Genomic DNA, 22,591 nt, shown 5'->3' with positions numbered 1-22,591 from the left:
TGCTTCCGTCTCTCTCTCTCCATATCTCTCCCTATGATCTGCTGCCCTCGTATTTCTCTGCCCCTCCCCACCATCTCCTCCCTCACTCTGATTTCCTACCTCCCATCGTCTGGGGCAGGAGGGCCAGCAACTGATGCAGGAGAAACCAGAGCTGGCGGCCTCGGTGCGGAAGAAGCTGGGCGAGATCCGGCAGTGCTGGGCGGAGCTGGAGAGCACCACCCAGGCCAAGGCGAGGCAGCTCTTTGAGGCCAGCAAGGCCGACCAGCTGGTGCAGAGCTTCGCGGAGCTGGACAAGAAGCTCCTTCACATGGAAAGCCAGCTGCAAGACGTGGATCCTGGTGGGGACCTGGCCACGGTCAACAGTCAGCTGAAGAAGCTGCAGGTATGGCCTGGCTGATGCAGATGGGGGCTTTCTAAACACAGTAGGGCCCCAGCCAGAGTCAGACCCCACTGGAGGTATTTCAGAGGATATTTAAGATAGGGGTTTAGTTCAAATGTGTTAGAAGACCTGGAAGTGGAAAGGGAATATGAGGCAGTCCAGCTAGTTAGTTACTGGAAGCAGCCGCCACCCCTAGGGCAGGAGAGGAAAGGGAGAAGAAATATTTAGAGCCAAGAAGGTAGATAACAAGCACACTGAGGGTTTCTCAGAACCCTGCCATCTGTTTCCCTGGATAGAGAAAGCCAGGCCCAGGGGTAGGGGGATGGCTTTACACAGAATAATAACAGTATTCATGGGACTTGGCTGGTGGTCCAGTGGTTACATGCAGAGGGCATGGGTTTGATCCCTGGTCATGAAACTAAGATCATTCATGCCCTGCCACGTGGCAAACAAACAACAACAACAAGAAACGGCTCAGACTTCTTACTGAGGAAGCCTCCTTGCTGAGCTCTTACTGACTCCCGCCAGCAATCCTGAAAGAGCAGTACTATTATTATCTCCCATTTGACCAACAAGGAAACTGAGACACACAAGGTAGAACGCCTGGCCCAGGGACATACAGCCAGTCAACGTCTCCATCACAAAGCAGGGGCTCTTAGAAGACAGACCACGTCTGCTTTATCTCTGCTTCTAGCCCGGCAGCCAGTGGATGCTCAACATCTGACTGATGCGCTGACTGAAGGTTTGAATGTAGGTATTGAGTCCGTCTCACCTCCCAAGGTGTGACAACTCCTGCCCATACATCTTAGGAATGATGCTTGAGGCTCTGGGGGATGAACGTATGGCCCAGGGTAGCAAGTGGCCAAGCCTGGATTCAAATTCAGGTCCCTCAACTCTTCACTACTCCTGCATAATTACGCATCTAGAGTGCTTGACACGGTGACTGGCACACACAAAAAAAGGTCGACTGAAAATAAAAGCCCATGACACCAGTTAGTATTTATTCAGTTACCTATGCGGCAAATCTTTATTGAGTACTTATGTCAGCATGCCAGGCACTTTTCTAGAATCCAGCAGTAAGCAAAACAGACGAAAAATCGCAGCCCCGTGAGGCTCCCATTCTGGTGGAGAGATGCGCAAAGGAGCAAAGAGAAACACAGACCTGCATGAGATGCCAGGGTCATTACAGCTTTCTCTATCCCAGTGGTTCTCAACTGCCTTGTCTCCAGGATCCCTTTACCTCTTTCCAATCCCTGAGAATCCCAAAGAACTGGTTTGTGTGGATCATACCTGCTGATATTTACTATATTAAAAATTAAAACTGAGACATATTTTTTAAATGTATTTTTATTTATTTGGCTGTGCAGGTGTTAGTTGCAGCATGCAGCATCTTTAGTTGTGGCATGCAGGCTGTTAATTGTAACATACGGGATCTAGTTCCCTGAACAGGGATCGAACCTGGGCCCCCTGCATTGGGAGCACAGAATCTTAGCTACAGGACCACCAGTGAAAGTGAAAGTCGCTCAGTCATGTCCAACTCTTTGCGACCCCATGGACTGTAGCCGTCCAGGCTCCTCTGTCCATGGAATTCTTCAGGCCAGAATACTGGAGTGGGTAACTGTTTCCTTCTCCAGGAGATCTTCCTGACCCAGGAATCAAATCGGGGGTCTCATTAAAGCAGGTTCTTTACCAGCTGAGCTAAGTCCCTAAAATTGAGACATATTTAAATGACTGGTTTGTTTTAAAACAACAGTAAGGAGTCAGTCAATCATATATTATCCCTAAAGCATTCTTTTTCGAAGAATAGCTATAATTTCCAAAACAATGGAGGCAGAAGGGTGGCTTCATTCTCAGTGTTGCAGCCTCCTTTCATGTCTGGCTTAAAAGAGCACTGGAGGGACTTCTCTGGTGGTCCAGTGGCTCCGTGCTTCCACTGCAGGGGGCATGGGTTTGATCCCTGGGTGGAGAACTAAGATCTTGCGTGCCATGAAAAAGGCACTGGATTCTCACTGCTTCTGCATTCCGTCTCTTCCAATAGCACAGGTCCTACAGTCCCTGCAGAACCCTGCTGTGCAGCTGGGAGAGAATGAGAGAGGCAAATAACACCTTAGTATTTTTGAACAAATATTAGTTGTAACCTAGGGACTTCCCTGGTGGTCCAGTGGCTAAGACTTCATGTTCCCAATGTAGGGGGCCTGGGTTCCATCCCTAGTTAGGAAACTAGATCCCACATGCTGCAACGAAGAGTTTGCATGCCACAATTAGAGATTCTGTGTGCCATAATGAAGACTGAAGATCCCACATGCCACGACTGGGACCTGGTGCAGCCAAATAAACAAATATTTTTTAAAAATAGTTGAAACCTTGCAGATGCCTTGAAAAGATCTGGGGAATCCCCAAGAGTCCGCAGACCACACTTTGAGAACCACTGATCTGTGCTCTGTGCCCGCCACAGATAACCCATCCCTCCTCTCCAGCAGCCCTACAAGGAGGGGCCATGGTCATCCTCACTGGACATGTGAGGAGACCACAGCACAGAAAGGGTCTGTGGCTCTCCCGGAGTCACACAGCCACACAGTGGCCATTCAGGGCCACATTTAGTTCCTAGTCACCTTCCTCCCTTGATACTCCCAGACCACAGTGGGGGAAGGTGACCCCCTCACTGGTCTCTGAAAAATCCATCACTATCTGAGGTCCACACTGCGTTGGCTGGGCAGGCAGTGGACAGGTGGTGATGGCCTGGCCCCAAGTCTGCTCTGAGATCGCCCAGAGTACTGGCAGAGACAAGTGGTGGCCTGGATGGTCAGACAGAAGAGAGAGCAAGAAGTATAAGCAGCCAGGGGCCAAGTGATGAAAGCTTGGGCAGGGGAGACAGATAGACCTGGGTTCAAATCCCAGCCTAAGTGTAGTCCTGCTCTGAGCCTCTGTCATCCCATCCCCGCCTTAACACAGGCCTCGCAGGGCCCCAAGTGAAAGTTGGGCACCAGGGTGTGATGAGTTCTCAACAAATGGGGATCTGTGACTGTCGGGGTCCCAACCAGAAACAGAAGGCACCCTCCACTGAGGCCAGCAGCAGGGAACCTTCACTTCTGGGTGTGAGGGGGAGGGGGACATGGAATCTCCAGACAAGAGCAGGGACCCTTAGTCAAGAATGGCTACAGGGGCTTCCCAGGTGACACAGGTTCGATCCCTGATTCGGGAAGATTCCATGTGCCGAGGAGCAGCTCAGCCTGTGTGCCACTGTTGAGCCTGTGCTCTGGAGCCCGGGAGCTGCAACTACTGAAGCCCGGGCACACAACTAGAGAATAGCCCCTACTCACCACAGCTATAGAAAAGCCCATATAGCAATGAAAACTTGGCACAGCCAAAAATAAACATCAATAAATAAATAAAATTATACATATATATGTATATGAATGACTACAAAAAAAGAAAAAACACATACAACATGGCTGCTACTGCAGGGAGAAGCTGGGAAATAATACATCTACCTGCCCTTAGTTTTGATTTGAAATTCATTTTTTTTTTGGCCATGCTGCAGGGCATGTCAGATCTTAGTTCCCCAACGAGAGATCGAACCCTCGCCCCTTGCAGTGGAAGCACAGGATCTTAACATTTGAATCAAAGGCCCTGCATTTTAATTTTGCACTGGGATCTGCAAATTACGTATCTGGTCCTAAGCCCAGCCCAGCTGGAAGCCAGAAGGCAGGGGAGCCAATTGCTGTGGTCCTTACAGGGCACCCCACCCACCCAGGGCACAGAGCAGGATGGAGAGGCTTTGACTGTGGTCAGGAGGGGCCAACCAAGACCTCCAGCACAGTAACAACTATGGCTAGGATTTTTCATTGTCTTGCAGTGTTGGCTAACTCTTTCCTGGCAGCTTATTGCAGTGGATAAAAGCACAGACTCGGCACTCGGCGGTATGGGTTTGAATCAGAACTCTGGCACTTACTAGGTGTGTGATGTTAGGTGCATGGCTTTACCTCTGGTCTGAGCCTCTGGTGCCTCTTCTGTCCAATGGAGAGGACCCTAATACTAAGCCACTCAGTGACAACAGGGCTATGAGAGGCAGTACATGCCAAGGTCAAGGCCGTGTATGCTGGAGCCTGGCTGCCTGGGGTCAAGCCCAGCTCTGTGATTTATTAAGTGTGTGATCTGGAATTATTTCTCTTTTTGTGCATCAGTTTCTTCTTCAGTAAAATGGACATAATAATATTAGCGACTTCATGTGAACAATGTAAAGATTAAAAATGATGCATAATATAGTTTCAGAATTGCTGACCCAGCAAATCTAAGAGACAGTACTTGTTTACAGGTTTTAAATTTTTAATTGTCTTCAACCAAAGGGTACATCATCACTCTACTGTGTTAGAAAGTTGGGTTATTTCTCTGTCTTCCATAGATGATGTTGACTATGTGAAGTAGTTGTTTCATTTGTTTCTGATTATAGTCCATTTTGTCATTTCCCTCTCCCCCATCCGTGTAGCTTTTTAAAAATGTATTTGGCAGGGTTTGGGCGGGGGTTACTTCCTGGTGGTCCAGTAGCTAGGATTCTAGGCTCTCATTGCCGAGGGCCTGGGTTCAATCCCTGGTCGGAGAACTAAGACCTCACAAGCCCAGCAGTGCATCCAAAAAAGAAAATTCAGTTAGAAAAATAATGTCTTTGGATGGGGATGTGCTATATGAAACATTGATATAGTGTGAGAAGTTAGAGGCATTTGCAGTTCACCCGGTTGTGACAGATAGCTTGCCTAAGTCCTGATGCTGTCTTATGAGAGCTCCTTTTTCCAGCCATACTTGCCAGCAGTTGGTGTTGTCAGACTTTCTAGACTTTTCCCCATTCTGGGGGATGGGAAGCATTTCTCACTGTGGGATTTTCATTTGCAATTAGAGGGGGGAACTGGCGACCTTGAGCAACCCTGTCTCCCTTTCTGGCCATTTACGTTTCAGAGGGAGGGTTTGGAACCCCCTGCCCTGGACAAGTGAGGACTTGGCTTGGCCCTCCATAGGGCGGTGGGTTCACAGGGCGGCGGGTTCAGCCCCCCATACCCTGGAGAGCGTGATGTGGGGTCCCCGTTGTTTAAGGGAGAGACAGACCTGGCAGGGATGGGCCCGGCTGGGAGGGTCAGATGGCGATGAGCAGGCTCCAGCGCGGGACTCCTGGGCCCTTTCTCCAGCAGAGGGCGCCCGAGGCGGGGAGTGCCTCAGTGGGCCGAGGCCCCCAGACGGAGTCCAACTGGGCCTCAGGAGCTGCCCCTGGGGGAGGGAACTCCCGTGGCCCCCGCTGACCCCCGGGGCCCGCCTGAGATCCCAGACACTGGGCATGTGCAGGAGGGAGGCGGCCGGTCCAATGGGGCGCGCTTCCCGGCTGCCCCACCCCTCAGGGCACCCGAGCCAGGCTGGGCTGCGGGAGGTGGGGCCCGGGTCTGAGGGGCTGCATATGTGAGTTCTCTGCCTCGCCCTGGGCCTGTCTCCCAGTCCTGCTACCCCCGTTCCTCCGTGTCTCTGTTTCTATTAGTTTTTCCCTCTCTCACCTGTCTTTCTCGGTAGCTCCAGCTTGCCCTCTCCCTCTCTCCACTTCGGGTCTCCCTCTCTGCCCCTCTCCCTTGACCTCTCCTCATCCCTGCGTCGTCCTCGCCTCCTTCCCCTGTCCCTCCGTCCCAGCCTCTGCAGCAGCCTTCCTGGAACCCCAGCTCCCAGGACAAGGCCACAGGACACCCTCCCCCCAGTCCTTTGGGGCCTCCTCCAACTGTCCTCCCCAACTGAGGGGCCATATGGTGGCGTCCCAAGCCCCTGCTTTCCCAGTCCCCAGGGGCCAGGCCAGCTGGTCTGGCTCAGCCTCGGGCTCTCGCTCCAGGAGGGAAGGGGGGAGCTGGTCTCCTGCCATCTGAGGGGGACAAGCCAGGGGAAAAGGCACTGGAGGCTTTGCAGCTGCTGGGCTGAGTCCTCAGAGACTCCTTACCCACCCCACCGTGAGCCAGAAAACACTCTGGCCAAGGAAACACCCTCTTTAACCGAGAGGGATAGGGTTGGGAGGGAGGTGGGAGGGGGTTTAGGATGGGGGGGCAGACATATGTATACCTGTGGCTAATTCATGTTGATGTCTGGCAAAAAACATCACAATATTTTAAAGTAATTATTCTCCAGTTAAAGTTAATTAATTGAAAAAAGAAAGAAAACAGCCTCTTTGCCCCTTTTCAGTCTTTGTCCCACATTTCTTCATCTAGCTCAGCATGGCCCAGAGTCAGGAGCCACACCGTCCAGGGTTTGAACCCCCATTCTACTACTGTGGGACTGAGGGTGACTAGCCCCACCTTTCTGGGCCTCATCATCCCGGATTGCAGAGAAGGAGAGTGACTGAGAGCCGTGAGGGTTTTGTGGTCACCTGGTCCTGGCTTCAAATTCTGGTCCTGGCAGTTTTCACTGTAGACCAGGCACTGATCTTCTCTGAGTCTCAGTTTCCCCATTTGGAGTATGGGAAGGCGGCAGGTAGGGCTTCCCTGATAGCTCTGTTGGTGAAGAATCCGCCTGCAATGCAGGAGATTCGGGTTCAATTCCTGGGTTGGAAAGATCCATTGGAGAAGGGATAGGCTACCCACTCCAGTATTCTTGGGCTTCCCTTGTGGCTCAGCTGGTAAAGAATCTGTCTGCAATCCGGGAGACCTGGGTTCAATCCCTGGGTTGGCAAGATCCCCTGGAGAAGGGAAAGACAACCCACTCCAGTATTCAGGCCTGGAGAATTCCATGGACAGTATAGTCCTTGTGGTCGCAAAGAATCGGAGATGACTGGGCAACTGTCACTTTACTTTCAAGGCAGCAGGTGGGTCTGAGTAGGAATCAGGTTGTTATGGGGGATCTGCATTTGCATGTCACCAGGTGGCAAAGCACCTGAGGTTCTTTTGGAAATAGGTGCCTCTGTGTTTTGTTGATTTGGTTAGGTTTTTGCCTTGAATTTGAACGTCTTTTTAAAAATGAGATATGATTCCATACCACAAAATGCACTTTTTAAAAGTGTATAGTTCAGTGGTTTTTAGTGTATTTGCAAAGTTGAGCAACTGTCACGACTAATTCCAGCACAGTGTCATCACCCTGAAGAGAAACCCTGCGGGGCTTCCCAGGTGGCTCAGTGGTATAAATCTGCCTGCCAGTGCAGGAGACTCAAGAGATTCAGGCTGGATCCTTGGGTCGAGAAGGTACCCTGGAGGAGGAAATGGCAACCCACTCCAGGATTCTAGCTTGGGAAATTCCAGGGACAGAGGAGCCTGGTGGACTACAGTCCATAAGGTCACAAAAGAGCTGGACATGTCCAAGCGATTGAGCGTGCAAAGAGAAACCCCACACTTACTCACTGTTGCTACTAGTCTGCTTTCTGTCCCTACACATTTGCCCATTTTAGACAGTTCATATGGATGGAATCACACAATATATGGCTCTCTGTTTACTGGCTTCTTTCACTTAAAGTTTTCAAGAGTCATCCATGTCGTTCCTTTGGTTGTAACTTTTCAAGCTGGTTTAATTTTTTTTTTTTTAATGTTAACCTTTAATACCAAGAGAAGCAGAAGAACATGGTGACCAGTCCAACAAACGAAAGCAACACACACTTATGGAGACTTACTCTGTACCAGGCACCGAGCCAGGAGCTGGGCTCCAGTTGTGAGCAATATGAACATCCCCATCTTCCCTGACGTCATGGGCTGTTGTGAGGATTAACTTAATTCATTCTTGTCAAGTGCTGAGAGCAAACATGGGTGTGTTACCCATTCTTGTTGTTATGGTGAGAAGTTCAAACAGAAGGGCATGATGTGAAAAGCAAAAAACCTTTCTCCTCCACATGCAAGTCCCCCTCCCCAGGGGTGTAAGTGCTCTCAACTGTTTCTTCTCTTTCCTTCTAGAAATACTCTATGCACACCCCCACACGTACACATGACAGACAGACCACAGTGAAGCTTGCCTTTTCCCTTGGCCGAACTCCCTAGGCTTCCCTCCTTGTAGGACATACCCTGTCCTTTTAAACTGTTGCATGATATTCCAGGGGGTAGTTTGACAGTGTCATTGACCAGCCTTCTGTTGAGAAACCTTTAAGGCAGTTTCTGAACTTCTGCTAGTATAAATAATGTCACAACAGACGTCCCTGTCTGTGTGTATTTAAGCCTGTGTACAAATATTTTAGAAATAATCCTCAGGAGTTCCCTGGTGGTCCAGTAGCTAAGACTCCATGCTCCCAATGCAGGGTGCCTGGGCTCAGTCCCTGCTCAGGGAGCTAGATCCTGCATGTCACAACTAAAGATCCTACATGCCAAAAAGTAAAGATCTCGCATGCTGCAAGTGAGACACAGCACAGTCAGATAAAGATATATATATTTACCACTGAACCACCTGGGCAGCCCCCCCTTCAGTGTTTAGGAAAATGCAAATTAAAATAACAATACAGTATCTCTCACTTCTCAGATTAGCGGAGATAAAAAGCTTGCAAATACCTAATGATGGTGGCCATGTGGGGAGATGGATGGTTTTATATGTACATGTTTATATATGTATAATATATAGAGAATATATATTCTTTTCTTATATATGTATATTTATATGTGTATTATAAGAAATATGTATTAGAAAATAATTCTCAAAGTAAAATTTTGGTGCCAGAAGATATATGCATTAAACTTTTCCCCTCATTTCTTTGCTTCTTTCCCTTTTTTTTGGCCACGCAGCTTTCAAAATCTTAGTTCCCCAACCTATGCCCCCTACAGTGAAAACGAAGAGTCCTAACCATTGGATCTCCAGGGAATTCTCTAAACTTTTTGATAAATATTACCAAATATCCTCCTGAAAAGGCAGTGGACACACTTGCAGAATGACAGCCATCCATCTCCCCACATAGCCACCTTCATCAGCTGTTAGCAAGCCTTTTATCTCTGCTAACCTGAGAAGTGAAAGATAATTGGTTTGTGCTATGTTAATTTGCATTTTCCCAAACATTGAAGGGGGGACTTCCTAGGTGGCTCAGTGGTGAAGAATCCTCCTGCCAAAGCAAGAGACACAAGTTCAATTCCTGGGTCGGGAAGATCCCCTGGAGAAGGGAATGGCAACCCACTCCAGTATTCTTGCCTGGAAAATTCCATGGACAGAGGAGCCTGGTGGGCTACAGTCCTTGCGGTGGCAAAGAGTCAGACACGACTGAGCAACTAAATGACAAGACACTGAAGGAGACTGAATATCTTTTCACGTGTTTAATGACCAGGTACTTCTGTATCCTTTGCCCGCGTTTGCAGCAAAGGTTACATATTAAATAGGTGTTTGAAATACTTAGCATTTTTCTAGAAGTAGAAAGATGGCAGTCCCTGGGATAATTCCATCTCAGGCCACATGTCCACTTGCTGCAGAAGGATGAGGGGTTTTCATTTCATGAGGAACTGGAACTTATAACCTTAATATTTCAAACTATATTCAAAAGTTTCCTCAATTTGAATGTATTTTTATTTTTTACATATCACCACAATTATTTTCTTAATAAAAAAGTTTTGGGGAATGACTACTTTCATTTTTCTTTGATTTCTGCCACTCGTGTGTCTTTAAAAAATTTCCATTGGACATGACTTTGATTTGCCATAAGGTTTGATTTTTTTACCCATTTTTCTGACTCCTACAGATTGTGAACTGTATCAACTGGGACTCTTTGAGGTACGGTTCCTAGGACTTAGGCTAAAAGGAGCTGGAAGTTGTTGGCTCATATAGCTGGAAGAACCAGGAGTAGGAGCTTGGGGCATGGCTGGATCGCTCCCACCAATTCTGTCCTTTGGAGTTTCTCTTTGTTTCTTCACCCTGCTTTCCTCTGTGTTGGCCTCATCATTGGGGAACCTTTTCTCTCTTGGTGGCAAAATTGTCCCTGTCATCCCAGGCCTGTGTTCTTCCAGCTTTAGAAACAGGTTGAGAAGGAGACCACCCCTTTTCAGCTCACATGCTTTTCCAGAAAAAGTGTGGAGTTTTCATTAGCTGATCTTAGGTCACATGCCATCTCTTACCCAATCCTTGTGGCCAGGGTGATTCAGTGTTCTTATTGGCCAGGCCTGAGTCACATGGCCGATCTTGGACTGATGGGTTTCATCAGCCCCTCAGGAAGCTGAAAGAGTTTCATTGGCCCAGGTTAGGTAATAAGACCATCCTTGATCAATCCTTGTGGCCACAGTGGTTTCTGTGTTTTGATTGGCCAGGCTTAGATCACGTGGCCCGCTTTGACCCTCTAGGTTTTAGTAGAAGACTGCTCAAGAAGCTCAGTTTCTCTGGTGGCTCAGCAGTAAAGAATCTGCCTGCCAATGCCAGAGACATAAGAGATGCAGGTTTGATTCCTGGTTTGGGAAGATACCCTGGAGAAGGAAATGGCAACCCACTCCAGTATTCTTGCCTGGGAAATTCCATGGACAGAGGAGCCTGGAGGGCTACAGTCCTTGGGGTCACAACGAGTTGGGCTGGACTTAGCTACTACACAACAAGAAGTTCAGGATCTGAGAGTGGGATTTGAGGTGCTAGGAAAAAAAGGACCAATTTTGGGCAAGCAAAAGAAACAGCTCTGCAGAACCTTGCAACAAAAGTCTTGACTTTGTTCTTAAGAGTCCAGCTTTGGGTTGCAGCCTTTTGCTTTAATCTGTTACCACTTAATTTCATTCCTGTTATTTTCTTTTCTATATTTCCCCCATCTGTTTAGAATCACACAAGTAATACATAAATATATTCTTTTGTTAAAATCTACTGTTATCTTAGAAATCTTTAGTAAAACATAAAGTGTCCCTTCAACATGCCTCCGGATCCCACATTCCAAAGAGAACCTCAATTATTATTTGGTATGCATCCTTCTAGACCTCTCTTTATGTGTTAACAGAGGTACCTATATGGATTATTAATGGTTTTATTTTCTTCATGCTTCAGTTCTTTTTTAATTATTTATTGGCTGCACTGGATCTTCATTACTGTGAGTGGGGGCGGGGGGGCTGTTCTCTACTTGTGGTGCATGGGCTTCTCACTCTGTTGTTGCAGAGCATGGGTTCTTAGGGGCTCCGGCTTCAGTAGTTGCAGCACGTGGCTCAGTAGTTTTGACACATGGGCTTCATTGCCCCTCAGCATGTGGAATCAAACCCGTGTCCCCTGCATTGGCAGGCTGATTCTTAACCACTGGACCACCAGGGAAATCCTAATTTAAATTCTTGAATAAATAAATATAATGATTCAGACATCAAAAACTGTATAAAACATCCTATGTGAAAAGTCTCTTCTTCATCCCTGTCCCCATTCACTAAATTATCATGCCCCCAGTAGGTACCATCTGTGATTAATTTTTTCTTTATTCCAGGGAAGTTTTATGCATGTTCAATTCACTGCAAATATCTATTTGTAGTATTCATAAGTACAAATATCTATTCATAAGTATGTTCTAATTTTTTTCCCTCTTAACAGTAAGTCTTGGGTATTATTCCATATTGATGTGTATTTGTTTAATCATTTCACTCTTGATGGACATGGAGGTTAGTTTTTCCATTTTTTTCCCATTATAAACTCTGCTACGATGAGATCTTTGTTTTATTTATTTATTTGGCTGTGTTGGGTCTTAATTGTGTCACGTGGGATCTTTGTTACACCATGCGGGATCTCTTCTTGAGGCTCAAGGGCTCTCTAGTAGTGGCATGAGGGCTTAGTTGCACTTGGGATCTTAGTTCCCCAATCAGGGATTGAACCATATCTGCTGCCTTGCAAGGTAGATTTTTAACCACTGGACTACCAGGGAAGTCCCCATGATGAGATCTTTGAACAAACATCTCTTCTATGATGAAAATCCTTGGATGAACATCTTTGTGTATACGTGCCACTGTTTCTTTAAATACAGTCCTGGAAGTGCAAGTGCTTGTCAAAACATTTTGACACATACTGCATTTTGATAGTACCTGCCAAGCTGCCTTCCAAAAAGGCTCTTAATAATTTATACCACCACTGACAGAGGCTGAGTGTGTCCGTCTCCCTATATCTTTGCCAACACTAGATATTATCCATCTTTCACAATTTTGCCAATCTGATGAATAGAAAAGAATACCTTGTTCTAATCTGTATTATCCCAATGATTAGTTAGATTGGGCATCATTTCCTGTGCTCATTTTTTCTTCTTTGTATTGCCTGTTCACATCTGTTGCCCATTTCTCTTTTGGGCAATCTCTCTTTGCTGATGTCATTCATTTGTGCATTGGACAAACCACAATAGAAGGTCTATTACATGCCAGACATGGTTCTAGACACTGGGGAATACACAGGTGAAGAGAGACAGTCTCTGCCCTCATGAAGCTTATAGTCTAGAAGCAGCCCAATAAACAGAAGCCTCGTGAGTAAAGACAGTTACTTGATGGTGTTTAAGTGCTGAGGAGACAAAGGGAGCAGGATAAAAGGGAATTCTTTTACTGTTAAAGAAACTAGTTCCTTGCTCTAACACATATTAAATGTTTTTCCAGTTTGTCATTTGCCTTCAAATCTAGAACTTTGGTTGACACAAAACTATTCTTTGTGGCCAAGTTTATAAATCTTTCCCTTTACGGTTTATATGCTTGGAAACATTTTCTCCATCCTAAGATTGTAAAAACACTTGCCCAGATTTTCTTGGTATGCCTTATGGATTTACTTAAGTCTTTAATCCATCTGGAATTGTTTTCAGCATAAAGAGTGAGGAAGGGATCCAGTGAAATTGGTCAGCAACTTGGCCCATGACCATTCATTGAATAATCCATCTCCTTGGAGACTGGAAATGGCATCTATAAACTATATGAATTCTCCTGTGTATTTGGGTCGGCCTTTGTACTTTCTGTCTGTCCCTGTGGGCCATCAACCATTTAAATCACTATATGAACTGAACTGAACTGGAGCTTGTATTTATTTAAAATTATTTAAATTGTTTATTTATTTGGCTTCTCCAGGTCTTAGTTGTACATGTGGGATCTTTATTTGTGGCATGTCAACTCTTGAGTTGCGCATGTGGGATCTAGTTCCCTGACCAGGGATTGAACCCCGGCCCCCTGAATTGGGAGCTGGGAGGCTTAGCCACTGGGCCACCAGGAAAGTCCCTGTATTTATTTTTGATATTTGAAAAGACTGACTCTTTGGATAAATTACCTAACTTTTCTGGGCCTCAGTTTGCTCCTATGTAAAACAGGGATATCACCAACCTTGAAGGGTTTTTGCCAGGGACTCAGGCAAGCCTCATTGAAAAGGTAATAAGTAGTTGAACTGAAATCTGATTGACATGGAAGAGCATGTCTGGCAGAGGGAATAGGAACAGCAGAGGCCCTGAGGAGGGAACTAGCTTAGTGGGTTGCAGGGATCAGAGAGGAGGACAGCGCTTGAGCAAGGAATTGAGCAAGGGGAAGGTGGAATAGTGGGCATCGACCAGGGGGTTGGCTGTCATCATACAGGTGCTGGGGAGCCACAGCGGGATCGGGAGGGAGGCCGGGGCCTGCTGACCCTGCCCTTCTCCCTTCAGTCGATGGAGTCGCAGGTGGAGGAGTGGTACCGCGAGGTGGGGGAGTTGCAGGCCCAGACAGCAGCGTTGCCCCTGGAGCCGGCGAGCAAGGAGCTGGTGGGCGAGCGGCAGAACGCGGTGGGCGAGCGCCTGGTGCGTCTGCTCGAGCCGCTGCAGGAGCGCCGCCGCCTGCTGCTCGCCTCCAAGGAGCTGCACCAGGTGGCGCACGACCTCGAGGACGAGCTGGTGAGGATCGGCGCGGGGATCTGCGGCGGGGCCCGGATGAGAGGAGGGGCATGCGAGGGTGGGCGGGGCCAGCGGGCAAAAGGGGTGGAGACTGGGGTGGGGGCGGGGCCGTGGCTCTTAGGAGGGTTCAAAGGTGGAGATGGCGGAGGGACCCATCCACTAATACGCTGATAGACTCAGTCATTCGATCCTTAAGTTTTTCATTTACTCGCTCGCTTATTCATTCACTCGCTCTCACATCTCGTTAACACTTTGACCCGTTGATTTATTCATGAAGTCATTGATTTATTCATCCCCTCATGCTTTATTCCTTCCTTCACGCGTTTACTTTTCATTTATCACTCATCCACTGAGTTCCTCGTTCAGTCATTCACTAATTTTCTCTTTCACTTGATCGTTCTGGGACCAGCCCCTTCTTACATGATGCTAGGGTCGCAGGAGTGACCACAGCAAATCCCGTTCCTCCAAAGGGGAAAACAGACTTATCCTAAGTCAGGGACAGCTCAAGATGGTTAGGAATGTGATGGGGAAGCTAGGGGACTGTGGGAGCCCCGAGGAGGCAACTGGCCAAGTTTCGAAGTCAGAGAGACTTCCCTGGAGGAGGGAATGTCTAAGCTGAGACGTCAAACAAGAGCTGAGCCTGCTGATGGGTTGGGAAGGGAATTCCAGGAAGCACGACCTGCCTGTGCAAAGGCCAGAGGTAAGCAGGAACCTGACTCAAGTGCAGAGAGCCAGTTAGAGCGTGTCCAGAGAGGAGGTGGAAGACATGAGCAGGCCTTTAGTTGAGGGAGGCCCTTGGTTGCTATGGAGGCTTGGATGCTTACAGTTTAGTTGAGATGGAGGGGTCCTTGCCCTGCTCCCTGTGTCCTTCCCTTGACCTGTTCCCTGATTCCTTTCCAGGCATGGGTCCAGGAGCGGCTGCCACTGGCCATGCAGACAGAGCGAGGAAGTGGTTTGCAGGCCGTCCAGCAGTACATCAAAAAGAACCAGGTGAGCAGAGCCAGGGCAAGGGAGTGGGTTTGGACACATTTGGATACAAATGACAGAAAACGCTCAAGGCAGTTAAAGCCAAAGAGGGGAATTTATAGGCTCTTGTAATTGAGGAGACCTGTGAACAGCAGATACAGATGTGTCCAGGTGCTTCCAAGAGGTCATGAATCGCTCATTTCCATTTTTTTTCTTCCTATTAGCTTTGTTCTCAGGCCAGCTCCCCTCTCCTGCTGGTAAAAGAACTCACAACAGATTCAAGTTTATATCCCACCAGGAAAACTAAAGAGACTCGCTCTCAGTAATTTTAGTAGGAGTCCCAGGCATAACTCTTTTTGGCTCAACTTGAGTCACATGTCCACTCTGAACTAATCATGATGGCCAGGGATTTAGACTGCTCTGAATGGCCTGGTCTGGGCTGAGGGCTCAGCCTTGGAACCTGCAGGTGAGATCAGCCTTAATTATCTGGGCTGAGATGGAGGCAAGGCGGTTCCCCAAAAGAAAATCAGGGTCCTGTGACTGGAAGTAAGGAAAATGGCTATTGGGCCATGAAAAAAGAAAACAACAGACAAACAAGAACTCCAGGGACTTCTCTGGTGGTCTGATGGTTAAGACTCCACACTTCCACTGCAGGGGTCATGGGTTTGATCCCTGGTCAGGGAACTAAGATACTGCATGCAGTGCAGCTGGAAAGTAATAATATAATAGTAATAATAATAATACATTGATTAAAGACTTACTATGTACCAAATACTGTCCTAGGGGATTATGTCAGATATTTAATCTCTGCAATAACCCTATGATGTAGGTATTGTCATCACCTCCTTTTATAAAAATATATGTATAGTTTGGGAGAATAGGGCGCTGAAGAATAGTGGGGAGGTGGGCACACATTATTTTGAAAAGATTCGTGATCATGCTCTACTCGGTGAAGTTCTTTAAGAGGCTGGAGGTTTTCTTCTATTTTCTTTTTCTATCTTGATGAAAATACTGCTGGTGGTGGACCACGCTAGGAACAAACAAAACTGGCCCATCATTTTCACAGTTGAGAAAATCAGTCAGGCACATTTAATATTTAAAATTGGAGGTGTTTGAGCAGTGTCTGTGAGAGATTGCTAGATACACAGGGGCTGTGAAACAAACAATAGCGGCTAATGTTGATTGAGCGCCTGCTGCATGCCAGGCACAGTTGTCAGTGCTCCACGGCACAGCAGCCCCACAAGGTAAATATTAGGGCGCCACCACTAGCCATGTGCCTTTGGCAAGTTCTTCAACCTCCCCTGCCTCAGTTTCCCCATCTGTAAAATGAGAATGATGCTTGACTCCTGGAGTTGGAGTGAGGGCTAAATGAGTGGCTCCAGGGACTTCCCTGGTGGTCCAGTGGTCAGGACACTGCCCTTCCACTGCAGGGGGCACAGGTTCCATCCCTGGTTGGGGAACTAAGGTCCCACATGCCACACAGTGTGGCAAAAAGAAAAAGAAAGTGACTACATTATGTGTAGCCCTTACTTAGCAAAGTGCCTGGCGGGCACTGTGTTCAGGCCTGTGTCGGGCTCATTAGGCGGGTGTCATGGATCACCAGGGATCTTGTTTGAAAGCAGAGTCTCTGGATCCAGCTTCTTGTGCTCAGATCCTGTCAGCCCTTCCTAGCTGCTTGTTCTCCCAACGTTCTTCACCTCTGCTGCCTATTTTCCCACCTGCAACAAGGGAAGGATGAGTGAGGAGGAATTGCGAAATGTGGTATCCGGCCCGTGGCCAGCGATCTGCTGCTGTCTGTCACTCTCCTGGGCGCTGCCAGTCGTGCAGGCCCCGGGCCTCTGAACGCCCCTCTCCTCTCCCATCCGCAGGGCCTGCGGCGGGAGATCCAGGCGCACGGGCCGCGCCTGGAGGAGGTGCTGGAGCGCGCGGGCGCCCTGGCGTCGCTGCGCAGCCCCGAGGCTGAGGCCGTGCGCCGCGGCCAGGAGCAGCTGCAGGGCGCCTGGGCCGGGCTGCGGGAGGCGGCCGAGCGGCGGCAGCAGGTGCTCGACGCCGCCTTCCAGGTGGAACAGTACTACTTCGACGTGGCCGAGGTGGAGGCGTGGCTGGGCGAGCAGGAGCTGCTCATGATGAGTGAGGACAAGGGCAAGGTGCGCCCGGGCTGGCGGGGCGGGGGGGCCGGTGCGCTGGAGCCCGGGGTCGGCCGCTGCCGCCTCATCGCGGGCGCCGTGTGTCCCCAGGACGAACAGAGCACCCTGCAGCTGCTCAAGAAGCACCTGCAGCTGGAGCAGGGCGTGGAGAACTACGAGGAAAGCATCGCGCAGCTGTCGCGCCAGTGCCGGGCGCTGCTGGAGATGGGGCACCCGGACAGGTGGGCGGGGCCAGTTCTTAGGGCGTGGTCCGGCAGGATCTGGAGCTTCGCGGTTGGCAATTGGGGCAGGGCCAGGGCTGGACGTTGGGGTGGGAGGGGTGGGTCCCTCTTGGCCCCGTGCTTGCGCTTTAGGATTTTGGCAAGTGGTTGGGGTCCCCGCAGGGAGGAGCGCTGTGCAAGGATGTTTGGTCGGGTGGGGCAAGGAGCACTAGGATTTGAGCATGTGGGAGGAGTTGTCTAGGACTGAGGGGAGAAGTAAGAGCTAAAGGCAGGAAGGGTTTTCTTCCTACCCAGTGTCTGGGCCCATCTGGGAGGACAGAAAAGCCTGGAGCACAGTGAATGGGTGTGGCCTGAGACCTCCTCGACTGCCGGTCATGTGGCCTCTCTGAGGTTAAGTGTAGGGGCCACATCTAGGAGGCTTGGCCCAGGGGTAAGATCGGAGACAGAGGCACAAGGCTTGACCTCTGTCTTCCTGAGCCTGGAGATTCCGACTGGAGGTGAGAGGGGTTGGCTGGGGAACCAAGTAAGGAGTCTGGAGTCCCACCGAAGTTGCTAGAAGGGCCAGGTGTGGGACCACAGCCTGGAAGGCTGGGCACACGCAAAGGGGGTGAGAGGGAGTGATGAGCTTATCAAGCTTAGGGAAGCAGAATTTTCCTTGAGCCCTGAGATGCAAGTGCTGAGTTGGCTGCATCCAAGACTTGTAGAAAACAGAGTCCTGCATGAAGGAGTCTGGGGGGGACTCAGTTCTGCCTGAAGGTTCAGAGGAAACACAGTCCTGCCCTGAGGTGGGTGGCAGGGGCTCAGAGTTCTATCCTGGAAGTCTCGGGGTGGGGGGGGGCGCCATCCCTGCCCTTCCCTGTCCCCTCCTGTCCCCCTTCAGTGAGCAGATCAGCCGGCGGCAGTCTCAGGTGGACCGCCTGTACGTGGCACTCAAGGAACTGGGCGAGGAGCGCCGGGTGGGCCTGGAGCAGCAGTACTGGCTGTACCAGCTCAGCCGCCAGGTAGACGAGCTTGAGCACTGGATCGCAGAGAAGGAGGTGGTGGCCGGCTCCCCGGAGCTCGGCCAGGACTTTGAGCATGTCACGGTGAGCAGCATTAGGAATAAACAGCGATCCAGGGGCCACTGTGTCTGCTACTAAGATTCTCCGGGCCTCAGTTTCCCCATCCATAATGGGGCGATTATAATAGCACCACCTCATGGCTCTGTTGAGTCACTGATGGATTAACATAATGTAAAGCCGTGGCTCCACCCTTTTTGGCACCAAGGTTCAGTTTCATGAGAGACGCTTTTTCCATGGATGGGGACGAGGGGATGGTTTCGGGATGTTTCAAGCACATTACATTTATCGTATACTTTATTTTTATTGCATCAGATCCACCTCAGATCATCAGGCGTTAGATTCCAGAGGTTGGGGACCCCCAAAAAGCACTTAGGGCAGTACTGAATACCCACGGAGCCTAACACAGTGTTAGTTACTATTCTTAGGGTCTTGTTAGTTGCTCAGTCCGACTTTTTACGACCCCATGGACTGTAGCCTGCCAGGCTCCTTCATCCATGGGATTTCCCAGGCAAGAATACTGGAGTGGATTGCCATTTCCTTCTCCAAGGAGTCTGCCTGACCCAGGGGTTGAACCTGGATCTCCTGCGTTGCAGGCAGATTCTTTACTATCTGAGCTACCTTATTTTATTATTATTGTTAATATTATTGCTGCAGAGTGAGTTCTCAGTGAGTGTGGGATGTTATATTTTGTTCTGATGGTCACCATTAGTGTTGTTATTCTGCCACAAGATGGTGGGTTGGAGGGGGCTCGTGTCTATGGCACTTTGCCCATGATGGCACCCCTTCCCCCACTCCCTGATGGCAGGTGCTGCAGGAGAAATTCTCAGAATTCGCCAGCGAGACTGGCACAGCAGGGCGGGAGCGTCTGGCGGCCGTGAATCAGATGGTGGATGAGCTGATCGAGTGTGGCCACACGGCGGCAGCCACCATGGCTGAGTGGAAGGATGGGCTGAATGAGGCCTGGGCCGAGCTGCTGGAGCTTATGGGCACGCGGGCCCAACTGCTGGCTGCCTCTCGGGAGCTGCATAAGTTCTTCAGTGATGCCCGAGAACTCCAAGGACAGATTGAGGAGAAGCGGAGGCGACTGCCTCGCCTGACCGCCCCGCCGGAGCCGAGACCCAGTGCCAGCTCCATGCAGCGGACCCTGCGCGCCTTTGAACATGACCTGCAGCTCCTTGTGTCCCAGGTGGGGGGCTGGTGGCCAGGAGGGGCTGGTGGGAGGGCCTGGCAGCATGGCCAAAGGACGGGGGCAGCAGTGCTGGCAAAAATCAGGCTGTAGACCACGTTGACATGAGACAGTGGAATAGACAGAAAATGGACCACAGAATAGGGAGAGGTTCTATGATGGGGCAGGTAGAAAATGGGCTGATTGCATGGTGCACAAAATCAAACAATGACAGGGAAAAAAGGGGTATAGAATGCCTGATAGAAATCAGACAGTGTTTCCAAGGGAGGCTGGGCAGGGGTTCTCTTGAAAACTGCAAAGTGAATCTTACCCAAAGCCCAGTGGAGAGTCTAAAAAGAATTGCAAGGAAGTTGAGAGAAATTTGGCTGCAAAGCAAATAGAAATTAGACTGCAGGTCTCTGATAGAAATCACATGATTTTCCCTGAAGAAATTTGATGGGGTTGGATTTCATGAATGGAAATCAGGACTAACAGGAATCAGGGAGTGGGTTTGATAGGAATTAGGAGGTAGATCAGAGAAACCAGATGAAAATGAAGCTGCGTGCCTTATAGGATGCAAGCCACAGAACTGAAGGAAATAGGGTTGTAGGCCTACTGGAAGGTAGAAATTGGACAATTATTTCATATATATGATGTGAAAGACCGTTAGACGTCAAGCAGAGAGATTGATAGTGATTATGTGGTGGATCTGACACAAATATGATGGTCCTCTGAAAGAAGTCAAGTGGCTGAAACCATGGAGAGTGAGCAGTGACTCTAACCCAGAGCTAGTGAGAATTGGATGGGAGACCTGCTAGTAATTGAATAGCGAGTCTGAAGGAAATTGGGTGACAGGGCGTGGTCTGAAGAAATTGGACAGTGCGTCTAATAGATGTCAGGGTGAGGAAGGGTTTCCTGAAAGAAATCGCATGGGTCTGAAACGAGACAGAGGTGGGCCTGGAAAAGCGAGGTGGCAGATCCAATAGAAATAGAGCTCTCAGACTAGAAATCAGACAGTGGACTGAAGGAAACCTGACGGTAGGTGTAAAAGAAGTCAGAACGCAGCCCAGTCACGGAAACATTAGGCAGCAGACGTGAGAGAAATACGGTAGTGGGTCGAAAAGAAGTTAGAGAGTGCGAAGGTCAAAAAGAAAGCGGGCCGTGGCTAGGAATGGATCCCACTGAAATCTCAAGGGTACAGGCTCCTTACTTCTTCAGGCTCTGCACCCAGTCCGCAGATAGGGGGTGGGGGAGAGGGTGGAGCCTGGATCCCCATGGAGGGCTGGTGCTTGACCCCGTGTCCCCCTCAGGTACGGCAGCTGCAGGAGGGGGCAGCCCAGCTGCGGACGGTGTACGCAGGTGAGCATGCGGAGGCCATCGCCAGCCGGGAGCAGGAGGTGCTGCAAGGCTGGAAGGAGCTGCTGACAGCCTGCGAGGATGCCCGCCTGCACGTGAGCTCCACGGCCGACGCCCTGCGATTCCACAGCCAGGCCCGAGACCTGCTCTCCTGGATGGATGGCATCGCTGGCCAGATTGGGGCAGCTGACAAGCCCAGGTGCCCCTCTTCCCACCTCGGGTTTCCTCCCTGCCTCCGGGCAGCCACCCTCAGCCCCTCTAAAGTCCCCTTCCCATAAAAAAAAAAAAATCACCGTAGCCAATACCTGCGTGGCTCCACTGCCTGCCATGCATTGTTCTACAGACTCCTCGTGTGTGAAGACCCCTTGTCACGCCTGGCATCGAGCTCAGAGCACAGGGCATCCTCTGCCTCTGTAGGGGTGTTGCAGCAAGGGATGGATTAAAGCCAGGATAGGGATGGGGAGGTGTATATGGGGCTTGACCTAGTAGGCACTGACTGACTGCTCACATCATGGCTTGATGTGAGTATGTGCCAGAAGCCTCTCCCACAGTGGTTGGGAAGCAGTGTCCTTCTGTCATCAACCCTGACATGAGTTGCTGGGCCTTCTTCATCCAGCTACAGATGAGGAAAAGAGAGCTGAGGATACAACCGGAGGTTTTAGAAACTAAACCTGCACTCGCATCCCTTTGGCTCAGTGGTCCAAACCTGTCTGCTAGGGACTCTGAGAAATGTAGTCCAGCAGTGTGTCCAGGAAAACAAGGACATGGAGAGGAGTGGATACATAGCATTGTTTCTGTGACTGTGAGCACTTGAGTCTGCATTCATTTACTCAGCAAATATTTATTGATGCCTACTGTATGCCAGAGGGCTTCCCAGATGGTGCTAGTGGTAAAAGAACCCGCCTGCCAATTCTGGAGACGTCAGAGATGTAAGTTTGATCCCTGGGCTAGGAAGATCCCCTGGAGGAAGGCATGGCAACCCACTCCAATATTCTTGCTCAGAGCATCCCATGGACAGAGGAGCCAGGTGGGCTACAGTCCATAGGGTCACAGAGTCAAGACATGACGGAAGCAACTTAGTACACACGCATGAATGCACTGTATGCGTGCAAGGTCAAGCCCCTGACCGGTGCAGCTTACAGTCTGAGGGAGGAATCAGGCAACAGATCAGTCAATAAACAAACACTTAATATTACTCCAGATAGTAATAAAAGAAAAATAAAGCAAAGTAAGGGGACCTGAGTACAGTGATGGTGAGTTGGGTAAAGTTTTGGGGGAAAGGTCTTCCACGTGAAAGGATCAGCAAGTGCAAAGGCCCTGAGGTAGGTTGTGGTTAGATATGTTTGTGGAAAAGCAGATGATCATTGTCCTGGACAGAGTGAGAGAGTGGAAAGTGGTAGGAAATGAGGTTAGAGGGACAATAGCATGGTGGGGGCTTCCCATATGGCGTTAGTGTTAAAGAATCCACCTACCAGTGCAAGAGATGCAGGAGACATGGGCTGGATCCTTGGGTCAGGAAGATCCCTGGAGTAGGAGATGGCACCCCATTCCAGTATTCTGGCCT

The 22,591-nt window shown here is 49.6% G+C and overlaps 1 protein-coding gene across 1 annotated transcript in view; it reads left to right on the top strand.

The window, feature by feature from the left end:
- The window catches only part of SPTBN4 (spectrin beta, non-erythrocytic 4), an 80,763-nt gene that overhangs the window by 47,735 nt on the left and 10,437 nt on the right, over positions 1-22,591 (top strand). Inside the window, exons 23-30 of the mRNA XM_055412129.2 lie at positions 119-382; positions 13,887-14,111; positions 15,012-15,101; positions 16,946-17,224; positions 17,315-17,445; positions 18,326-18,530; positions 19,312-19,692; positions 20,982-21,226. Coding sequence (XP_055268104.2) covers positions 119-382; positions 13,887-14,111; positions 15,012-15,101; positions 16,946-17,224; positions 17,315-17,445; positions 18,326-18,530; positions 19,312-19,692; positions 20,982-21,226 — 1,820 coding nt within the window. The remainder of the gene's footprint in view (positions 1-118; positions 383-13,886; positions 14,112-15,011; positions 15,102-16,945; positions 17,225-17,314; positions 17,446-18,325; positions 18,531-19,311; positions 19,693-20,981; positions 21,227-22,591) is intronic.

This window comes from Moschus berezovskii, chromosome 22 (genome assembly GCF_049115385.1).
Source record: "Moschus berezovskii isolate FMDL1 chromosome 22, NW_MosBer_1.0, whole genome shotgun sequence".
In the NCBI taxonomy this organism is placed as follows: Eukaryota; Metazoa; Chordata; class Mammalia; order Artiodactyla; family Moschidae; genus Moschus; species Moschus berezovskii.
The sequence above is the reverse complement of the archived record's forward strand: the minus strand, read 5'-3'. Positions and strand labels throughout refer to the sequence as shown.